The sequence below is a fragment of the Elephantulus edwardii genome, unplaced genomic scaffold, assembly GCF_000299155.1.
Source record: "Elephantulus edwardii isolate Elephantulus edwardi_28Jun2011 unplaced genomic scaffold, EleEdw1.0 scaffold00110, whole genome shotgun sequence".
In the NCBI taxonomy this organism is placed as follows: domain Eukaryota; kingdom Metazoa; phylum Chordata; class Mammalia; order Macroscelidea; family Macroscelididae; genus Elephantulus; species Elephantulus edwardii.
Window position 1 is genome coordinate 6263480 of NW_006399860.1, and position 11718 is coordinate 6275197.

General features: G+C 35.5%; 1 protein-coding gene across 1 annotated transcript in view; it reads left to right on the top strand.

Annotated features, from left to right (window-relative positions):
- The window catches only part of DENND1B (DENN/MADD domain containing 1B), a 414540-nt gene that overhangs the window by 278147 nt on the left and 124675 nt on the right, over window positions 1-11718 (top strand). Inside the window, 1 exon segment of the mRNA XM_006903679.1 lies at window positions 8711-8836. Within this exon segment, the coding sequence (XP_006903741.1) occupies window positions 8711-8836 (126 nt within the window).

The window sequence follows — 11718 nt, forward strand, 5'->3', positions numbered from 1 at the left end:
CAAAGTTGGCACAGGATAGAGTAGTGTTTAGGGCTCTTGTACGTAGGGTTGCTATGAGTTGCAAGCGACTTGATGACACATTAAAAAAGTGACAAAGCAATATGCTTTGACAAAATGACCAAAAATGGGCTTAGTTTACCAGAGATCATGAGAATGGCTCAAGGTAGTACAGCATGGCACCGGGTTCATATGTGTTCTTCATAGGGTTGCTATGCATCAAAGTTGACTTGATGGCACTTAACAGCAACACTGCCATAGAGGTTAACACGTAATAACCCATTTTGGGGTTTATGAGATTGAAAATCTTTACATGAGGCTGTCATTCCTTTCTTTCATGGCAAGAGGCCATTGAATTTGAACCACCCACTTTTCATTTACCAGTCTGACACTTATGTCCTATACCATCAAAAGTCTTTTTAGGTCCTAGCCATTTAAGAGATATCACCTACCCTAGCAAAGCAGCTAAGTTCATCAAGACAGAAGACAGCAAATGGTAAGGCTGTGGGGAGATTTGAATTCTCTTACACTGTTTATGGTACTGTAGAAAATGATACAACGTTTTCTTAAAAAGTTGGAAATAGAAATACCATATGATTTAACAGTTCCAATTAAAGTCATTGCTTCAGAGAGAGAGCTACCTCATCGTCAGCTGTCCGGCAAGCCTAAGACTTTACATCACCCCAAAGGAGATTGCATGTCTTTTCCCCTCAGGATAGCTGGTGAATTCAAACTTCTAGAGAGGTGAGGTGTTTGAGTTAGCAGATGAAGCCATCACCACAAACCCATCACCACAAACTGGGTATCTATCTATGTCCCAAAGAAATCAGAGCTGGTAGGAACAGCTATTCACACCCATGTTCTTTCACGCATATATCAAAGAATAAAGAAGAATTATTTGAATACTGTGTAACTCTGGTGAATCTGGAGGACATCATACTGAGCAAAATAAGGCAGTCTCAAGAGAACAAATACTACTTGAGTCCACTAATATTTTTAAAAGCTAAGAATTAAAGGATACAAGCAACTAAATATTCTTTGATGGTTGAGATGAGTAGGGTGATGTGTGTGTGAGATTAGTAATTAATCTAGTTTATAAAAGATAAAAGTATGTATTAAAAATTAGGCATGTTATGATAGTGGACTTGAGATGGGAATGAGAGAAGTTTTGGTTGTCTTAATTTTAAATGAATTAATTCGCCATAGTTAATGACTGCAATGAAACCAAGCAGTGTTACCCTAAATAAATTATTTAGGTTAGTGTTACCCTAAATAAATTATTTTAATATATGTATTTTGTAAAGGTTAAAGATTACTGTTTTAATCATCAAGTAGAGCTTCCTAGGATGGAAAAATGTGGGGAAAATGGAACTTTAGAAGAATTAAAGAAATGTAGGGGTTTAAGATTTGATACTTATGGTAGCCAAAACTTGTTTAGTAGAAGAATAAAAGGCTTCGACTTTGTATTTTAACAAAATAATTATTTGAAGAATCAGCTTTTTCTAAAAGTGCATGATTTCTAGATTGAAGTTATTTAAAAGGAGGCATTCATGAAAATAGGTTGCGTTTATTATTTTTGTATTTTTCTGAACCCTTTTTTCTTAATATATTGCAATTTTCTCCACTCAAGTTAATAGGTGTCTACATATTTTTATTGTCTGTTCTTTATTCTGCTACTTCATTTTGTTATCCTAAGATAATTAATATTAAAATTTCTAGAGATAGCAGTTTATTTTTTTCTCCTATTAAGTATGCATATAAAAATAAAATTTAAAAAATCCATTGCTTTTTTGCAAAATTCAGCGTCCTTAAACACTCTCCACTCCTCAATCCTGGTCTATTTTATCTCTTCACACTCAGTCTGTATGAATGTGACTTCCACTCTTAATTGATACCTGTTTACTGTGTTTACTCATGCAAGTCCATCTTTATATCCATAGCTATTTTAGTGATAAGATTGTGACAGTGGAGAATTAGTGGTAATGTTATTCACGTTGCAGTGAACTCCCACTGTGCTAAGCCTGAGGTCATAATTTCTCCCGTGGATGACTGCCCAGAATTAGAGCACTCTCTTTGTATGAAAAGAATCTAAACATTCGATAAGAGAAATGAGAAGATGTTTATATCTAAAGTTACTTTTCACTGTTTAAAATCTATATTTTTTTAATCTAGTGGAAAATTACACCCATTAAAAAAAATCATAGAATAAAACAGCCAGTCCTGAAGTGACTTTTAACCGATGGAGGGGATTAAAGGTAGCTAGAAAACAATTGATACTTTCCCCCTAGTATCAATAGGATTTTGCAGAAACAAACTGCCGTATGACTCAGATTCCATATGCTTTTTAGAATTCAGAGTTCTGTGAAAGTCACACAATTTAGGATTTAATGGGAAGATGTATCACTAAACTTATAAGTATGGAAATTAAAGCTGAACAATCTTTGTCCTAGAACAAGGGTTGAAAAAGTACAGATGAGACAATATTGTGTTTATAGATAAAAACTGCTAAAATCTAATTAACACTGCAAAGGACAATGGCAACTGGTGATAATTTGCTCCAGTGATCTGAAGGCCAGGAAAACAGCAAGGTTGACACTATTCTTTATATTAGGTTAATATACTAATATGAGAACTTGATATTTTAACTATTCATTTTTTCCAGTCTATTTTTTTAGCACTTAGTATAGAGAAATACATAAGATACTCTTATCCATGTGGCATCGAGATTGGAGGAAGACTCTTCAACAACTTGCATTATGCAGGTGACACAACTTTCTTTGCCAAAAGTAAAGAGAACTTGAAACACTTACTGAAGATGATCAAAGACTGAAACCTTCAGTGTGAATTACATCTCAGTGCAAAAAACCCCCAAAATTTCCCATGCCTGGAGCAGTCAACAACATTGTAATAAATGGATAAAAAGATTGGGGTTATCAACAATTTAACTTCGATCCACAATCAACACCCATGGTAGCAGCAGTCAAGAAAGCAAGACATACTGTTCTTGTTATTATGTCTTGTGAAGTTGCCTGCGACTCATAGCAACCCATTGTACAACAGTTCTGAAATCTGCTCTATCCTGAACCAACCTCACTGTCTCTGACACACTAACCCCATTATTCCAGTCACTGAATCAATCCATCTCACCGAGGGTCTTCCTCTCTTATGCTGCCCGTCCACCCTCCAAAGTATAATGTCCCTGTCCAAGGACTGGTCCCTCCTTGCAGTATGCACAAAGTATGTCAGATGGAGCTTCAGAATCCTTACCTCCAAAGGAGCAACCTGATTTCACCCTGTCCAAGATGAACCTGTTTGTTCACTTAGCAGTCCATGGTATATTCAGTACTCTTCTTCAGCAGCACAGCTCAAAGGCATTGATTCTCCTTCTATTATCCCTAGTCATTACAGTTGTGAAGATATGGCCTGTATCAGACACACATTAGTCTCCAGACTGACATCGTTGCTGCCAAGGTCCTGTTTAAACTGCTAAAGAATAAGGTTGTCAGTTTGAAAACCAAGGTGCATCTGACCAAAGCCATAATATTTTTAGTTGCTTCATAAACTTATGGAAGTTGACAATGAATAAGGGAAGTTGTGTTGATACCTTTGAATTGTGGTGTTGGCACAGAGTATTGCATATACCACAGACTTCCAAAAAGAACAAACAGATCTCTCTTGAAAGAAGGATAGGCAGAGTTCTTTTTAGAGAAATGACTGTGAGACTTTGTCTCATGTATTAATTTTATGAATATGGTATCAAAAAGAGCCTATCCCTGGAGAATAACATTATGCTTTGGAAGTAGAGGATCAGGGAAGGAGAGAAAGACCCTTAGCAAGACATATGGATGCAACAATGACTGCAACAATGGGTTGCACAGCTGAGCTTGTGAGGAAGGTGCAGGATGAGGCAGAATTTCTTCCTGTTGTTCATGGGATAACTGTAAATTAGACCTAATTTAATGTCATCCAACAACAAAAGATCCCCACTGGTCTCTGAAAACTAGAAATAGTCTCAGACCATGGCCAGAGGAAAAAAGCTTGTCTCATGTAGCTTACAAATAGTAAAATAATGTAGCTATATTTCTTCCTAAATGATGTTTAATCTCAGACTTCTATATGAAATAATATATGTTCTTATGTGATGTTTTGGTCCAATAGAACATGATATGTGAGGCTCAAATACAATTTTTTTTCTGATAGCCATGCTAAAAGAATAAAAAGAAATAAGTGAGACTAATTTTCATAATGTTCTACATAAGCTGCTGAGTTAAAAATCACTCCCTCATTGCTGTAGAGTTGGAACCAACTCAAAGTTGACCTTCCATTCCATTTTTGGAGGCTGTAAATTGCAGGGGAGAGGATTACCTAACTTTCTCCCAAGGAATTGCTGGTGGATTTGAACCACCAGAGTTAGTTGCAGCCTTTGAGTCAGCAATGCAACTCCCTTATATTAAAAGTGGTCAGTAGATCATAATACAAAAATGAATGATTTATTAATATCTTATTAGGAGGGACTAATCCATGGAGGATATCATATTTGATGGAGGGTTAATGAAAAAGAATACCCTCAATTGTTATGGGCTAGTATATTGGCTGCCAACAGTGGACTCCAGCATAGCAGCACCTGTGAAGATGGCATAGTATTTTGTTTGTTTGGTTGTATAAAACACTACTGTGAATCAGAACCAACTCTATGGCACCCTGTGGCTTCAGACTTATGTTTTCTTCAACCTGTTTGTTGTCTGCAATTGAATTTTTTTTCTTGCCCTTAAATTTATATCAGAATTGTCTTAACTGAGACCATAAATTTTAAAAAAGAAACAAGAGTCTCATAACAAAAATTTACAGAATGTCCCTGGGCCTCCACAAGAAAAAGACTGGTAACCCAATTACAAAATGAAGAAAAGACATGGAAAGAGTTTTCATGGAGGAAGATATTTGAATGGCCAACAGACACATGAAGAAATGCTCAAAATCACTGGCAGTAAGAGAGATGTAAATCCAAACCACAATGAAGTACCATCTCACCCCAGTAGCAGTGGCAAATTTTAATAGGACAGCAAGTAATAAATGATGGCGAAGATGTGGCGAGATAGGAATTCTTATCTATTGGTGATGGGATTGTAAAATGGTACAATCATTCTGGAAGGCAGTTTGACACTTCCTCAAAAAACTGAACATAGAAATTCCAAATATATGACCCAGCTATTACACTGCTTGGAATATACCGTGAGAAAATGAGAACTAAGGCTCAAATGGAGACTTGTACACCAGTGTTCATTGCAGCGTTATTCACTATCACAAGAACATAGAAACAGCCCAGATATCAAACCACAATTAAATGGATGAGAAATTATGGGAGTGATGATTTTGTACTACATTATTACTGAACTTTGGAAGGACTGAAGAGCATTATGTTGAGTGAACTAACTCAGTCCCATAAGGACTAATAACTGTATAAACCATTGTAGAATAAATATGAGGATCCATAGGGAAGTGGTGGAAGCAGAGGGGTGAAGAGGAGCAGGGATGTTAATCATAGGGTTGCACAGTTTAATGTGGGGGGTGAAGAAAATGGGAAAGATCCAAAGTGAAAAACAATGTATTTGAACTTTGTAAATAAATCAGTATAATAATAAACCCCAAACCAGCCCACCAAACCAACCAACCAACCAAAAAATAAAAAGTAAGCTGTAAGGAGTAGGACCACTATTGTTGGCATGGAGCTGGTGGAGAGTGAGTTGTTCCTGATGGGTGATGTGCCCATCACCCTGACGTAGTACAATGGTCACACTAAACTCATTCCAAGGAATGATACTGTGGACAACTTTGAGCCTTCTGACAAGTGTCTGTTAAGAGCTTCTGAAGGGAAAAGGAAGATCAGTACCATGGTAAGCTCTACAGAACTGAATAAGTTTCAGATTTACTCAGAGCTAATATAGGTGGTCTGGAGAAGGGGACAAAAAAGAGTAAGAGGAAGAAGTGCGGAGCAGCACAGTGAAGGGCACCACACTTTCTGCCTTCACCAACTAGCCTTTGAATAGCTGTTTTTCCTTTGATTTTTACTTTTGTCCACAAAGTTAGACTTTTGACTCCCCCACAGTGGCTGCTTTCTTATGAATGCACATTTTGGAGCGAGGAATGGCAGAAGGGGTTCAATGTTTACAGGGTAGTTGAGGTAAAAACCTAGTTTATGTTAGATCGCTGGCTAATTGGTTTTAGTTGAATGCTGTATACTCTTTTATCAGCTTCCGCCCCCCACCCTTTTCTTTCTTCCTTTTTTTTTTTTAAAAGCAAGTCTTTAAAACCTAGTAATGTGTTTCACAGTTAAAGCAGGGACTCAGTTGAGACTTATTTGGGACAAGTCACATTTCAAGTGGTCATGTCACTAGTGGCTACTGTATTAAATAGTATAGTTTGAGAGCAAATATTTTGTATACATCCAGATGAGAATTAGAAATTAACATTGACTATCTAGAAATGAAGGCCACATATTTCTATCTTTTTAGAATGGGCTTTGTGGCAGTGTGATTCATTATCCTGTATAACTCAAGTTGCAATTAAGCAGTCAAGGTCTTGGGCAATAAAGACTAAATAAGGAATGCTTTAACCTGCCTCTGTTTCTGTGAGCATATGCATAATTTTAAGAATGCAATGTCTTTGATTTGTGGAGTACTGGATTATCAATTTAATGTTTTAGAGGTAACTACACTTTGAAGACTAATTTTGGAATAGTATAAGGTGTGACTTATTCTTTTATTTTCTAAGTGAATTTTAAAAAATGTAGTTATTTATCTTTCTTAATGCCTTATAGATATTCATTGTAGTTTGATTTTTTCCCCTTAAGACATGCCAAACTTAAAAAAATCCTTATAAACTTTTTAATAAATAATCTTAAGTCAAAAGATTTATTTTTGCTTCCTTAAATGATATTTACTGTTTTGAATCTGTGAGTTTCCAAAAAAAAATTAATGCATTTATTGAGGTTAGATATTAATAATCAAAACTCCCTCTTAAATGAATCCTGGTTTATGCACTTTGTGGACTAAATGAATTAGAATCTAAACTTTTATCTGAATCTATGGAGCTTGGATATAAATTGAAAAGATCACAGCTATGGGGAGAAGACCTATACAGCAAAGGCCTTTCTGCATAGATTATGAACATCATAACTCAATAATTTTTTCAAAACTATGGTTATAATTGGACCCAATGGGGGTCTCTGTCTTTGATCAGATCACAGTAACTGTGACTTTACACTGGAAAATGTCACTACTGTGAAGGTTTATCACCTGTAGAGCTGGTCTTTCCTCTGATGCTGTGTTCATTTCTCATTAGCATTATTCAAAGTTTAGTTGTTAATTAGGATGACACTTCAATTGCAATAAGCATCTACAAGAGTAGTCCAGACTTCTTGCATAAAGAAAATTTTCCTTCTTGCATATATGCATAGAGGAGGAAAAAAAAAATCCATTATTTTGTGGTCTAGCAGTTTTATAAGGATCTAAATGTACATGAAAGAGGCTAGCCACCCAAAGTTTGTCCTGTCAGGGGTTTTTTGTTTTTTTTGGTTTGGTTTTGTTTCTTAAGAAAAGGGTATTTTTTCCCCCCCAGACTTTAAATGTTTTCATGTTAGGCATTGATGATAAATCTTAGTGAGGATGAGTAATTTCAAGTGAATCAGTTAAGTGAGAAGTGTATATAGATGTATAGCACATCTCTTTCTCCTGCTGTATAAGAGTATATACGTCAGTAGTATAATCTCATTTGTAGACATTCATTTAAGTATTCGCTATTGATAAATCATATCCATTCTTTAACATACATCAAACATGAAGCTAAAAAATGGAACAAGTATGAAGAATTAACTTGCCTTTTAAATTCTGTAAATTCCTATGTGTCTGCATTTTTTTCCATTAAAAATATTAATATTTTAATCTGACTACTCATTTACAAGCAGCAATCATGTACTCAAACCTAGCAAATGATAGTGGCAAAAGGTAGACAGAGCTGGGTTTAAATTACAGCTCTACCATTTATCAACCAAATAGTAAGGACAAATTAATTCACATCTTTGAGCTGCTTTTTCTTTGTTCTTGAATGGGAATGGGAATATTTGAGAAGACTGGTGTGAGGATTAAATGCGACAATATATGAATTTGTCAAAAATCTATCCTAAATGCGTGGTAGGTTTTCCATTACCTTTAGCTTTTTAAAAAAATTCTTATATAATGAAAATCATTCAACAGATGACTGGAAAATTACATATGCAATTTAGGCTTTCCAAAAATAAAATTAAGTAGTAAGCAATCCTGGAGGACCCGTAACAAATAACCTTACGAAGCAGAAATGAACGATACCCAACCGGCTTTAGCTCAAAACAAGTAGACACATGTTGTAATTGCTAAAAATCTGCAGAAAAGTGGCTCACAAGCAGTTTACTGTAAAATAATTAAAGCTTATTTATGTCAAGAGGCCTTGGGAAAAAAAGAGAGCATAAACCAATTTGCATTAGCACTTTACTATCATCTCCTGCTTTCCTTTCAATTAACAGACCAGCAGGTGCTCTCTGCAGTTAAAAAGATAAGCTATCAGGGAGGAGGATGAGTTTTTGGCTGACCTGCAGACACTGTGGTTTGCCTGCTGATTGGGTTCGTACCTCGCTGTACCAATTTCTGAGGTGTTAATTTAACTGTTCCTCTCTGTCATGCAGGTCTCGGCCTTGAAAAATAAACTGAAGAAGCAGTCTACGGCTACCGGTGATGGAGTAGCTAGGGCCTTTCTTAGGGCGCAGGCTGCTTTGTTTGGATCCTACAGAGATGCACTGAGATACAAACCTGTAAGCATTTTATTTCATCATTATTTTCATTTGCTTATTGTGTTTGGTTTTTTCTTTTAAAAAAAATGAGGCCTAGAAAAGAAACATCATTTTTATATCACGCCTTAAGAAAGTATCATGAAGGTTTTTAAATCCCAAAATCAAGTGCTTTACAATATCTTTCCATCTCCAACATTTGTCTGCTTTTAGTTCAAGTCATCTTTAGTTGTTGTCTGCAGCACTTTTGCATCTTACCTTGGTCATTGTCTAAAAACTGTATTCTTGTCCATAATTGATTAATGAATTGTGCTGCTATATTTGAAAGCCTCTATTTTATTTTCAAATCATTAAGGAATGAAGTAGACAATAGGAATTTTTTAAAAAAATGATAGTCTAGTTTAGAAATGAATACAAAATATAAATCTGAAATTAGAATGAAACTTGCAGTACACAGGAATGTGTTATCTTACTTACTCATAATACTTGTCAAAAAAGTGGGTTTATCTACTTGCAAGTTATAGATAATTTTACTGCTTCTCTTTTAATACTGTCAAATGAATATGATGGGAAATTGTAGCCATGTACCAGAAGAGTAGGCTTTTAATCTATTAAAAATAGTAATAAATAATTGGTAATAGTAAGATCTGCTGTCTAATAGGAATTTCATCATTATTAGCTGTGTATTTATAGCCTGATGTCTTCCTTTCTCTAGACTTGTTCTATCTACAGAAAGATAACTCATACTTTTCCTATCTGCCCTTTAGGCAGGGTTGGTGTGTAAATTCTATAGAAAATTGTGAAGCACTAAACAAATATGAATGGAGTAAATTCTTTCTAAATTGACTTCTGACTTAGTGGTTTTCATCCAGTGGTTCTCACCCTTAAGGGATTATGCAGCTCTTGCACCAAATCAAAACCAAACCTACTGAATCAAGTCTGACTCCTGGTCACACTAACAAAAAGAGTAGAGCACCATAAGATTACCAAGGCTATAAATCTTTACAGAAGCAGATTGATGCATCTTTCTTCTTCAGAACAGTGATATGTCAAACTGTCAACTTTTTAGTTAGTAACCACGAACTTAACCACTTTGTCACCAGGCTTATTCAGCTATTTTGCAAGAAGTACTTAAATCCATGGCCAGATTGAGTTCAGAATGTAGGTCTAGTTTATATGCAAATTTAAAAAATTAATATGTATTTTAAATTATATTACACAACCTGTACTGCTGTACATATTATATTAATGGGGAGAGTCTTTAAAAGTTGTTGAAAATGATAAGGGTCTCATGTTTAAACCTATTATCCACACAAAGCAGATCATATTCCATTTTTTACCATCAATTAAAAAAATAATGAATTTGAAAGATAAAATTAGTTGGAAGCATAGTATCATCTGATCTTAAAGCATACTACACAGCTATAATAACCAAAACAGCTTGGTATTAGTACAATGACAGACATAGACCAATGGAATCAAATAAAGAATTCTAACCCATCTACCTAGCAAAGCCTATCAAATGGGGAAACAACAACCTTTTCAACAAATGATCCTGATTAAACTAGGCAAATATTTACAGAAAACTGGAACAGGATCCACATCTCACACCATACACAAAAGTCAACTCAAAGTGGACCAGAAACCTAGGGTTAAACCCAAAACACTAAGGATCATAAGAGACAAAATGGGATCAAACTTAAAATACCCCAGCATGTAGCATAAATATCCTTGGGAATATAGTCAGTAATCCATAAGCAAGAGAAAATGAAATCAAATGAGACCTTCTAAAAATCAAGTTGCTGTTTGCATCAAAAACATTTCCTATTACAGCAAAAAGAAAGTCTGTAGACTAGGAAAAAACATTTGGCAATGACATTTCAGACAGAGGTCTCATAATGAAAGTTTACAGACTACTACAGGGCCACCACAAGAAAAAGACCAGTAACTCACAAATTGGTCAAGAGACATGAAAATAAACAACAACAATAAAACACAGCTCTTCACAAATGAAGACATGTCACAACAGACACATGAAAAAATGTTCAGAATCACTGGCCATCAGAGAAATGCAAATCTAACAACAGTGAGATACCATCTCATCCCAGCAGCAATAGCAAAGTATAACAACATAGTAAGTAAGAAATGTTGGAGAGAGTGCAGAGAGATTGGAACTGTCATGCTCTACTGATGGGATTGTAAAGTGATACAACCTGTCTGGAAGGCTGTTTGGCATTTCCTCATAAAGCTGAAGACAGAAATCTCATGTGACTCGACTATTCCGTTGCTGAGAATATACCCCAAGGAAATTAGAACTGAGGCACAAATGATGATATATATATTTATACCTATGTTCACAGTAGAGTTATTTAAAATAGCAAGCAAATGGAAATAGTCCAAATGCTCATCAACAAATAAATGAATGGATTGAGAAATTGTGACACATTTACACAAAGGAATAGAATGCAGCACTTAGAAGCAATGATTAAAAAAGAATACTATACAACATGGGAGAGTCTACAGAGCATTATGCTGAGTGAACTAAACCAGTCTCATAAGCACAAATACTGCATAAGATCATTAATGTGAAAAATAGAAAGATAACTGAGCTAGATGTGTATACATGTTCAAAAGGGAAAGGGAGAAGAGGGTGGAGAAAGGAGAAGGAGGGAAATCACTAGGAAAAGTACTGAATATCCCATGGACTGCTCACAGAACAAACAGGCAAGTCTTGGAGAAATTGCTGCCAGAGTGCTCCTTAGAGGCAAAGATGGAAATACTTTCTCTCACATACTTTGAATGTGTGGCTAGGAGAGTCTAAACCTTGGGAAGAGATTTCATGCTTAGAAAGGTCAGTGAAAAAGAGAAAGAACATCAGTGCAATGATTGCAGCAATGGGCTCCCTG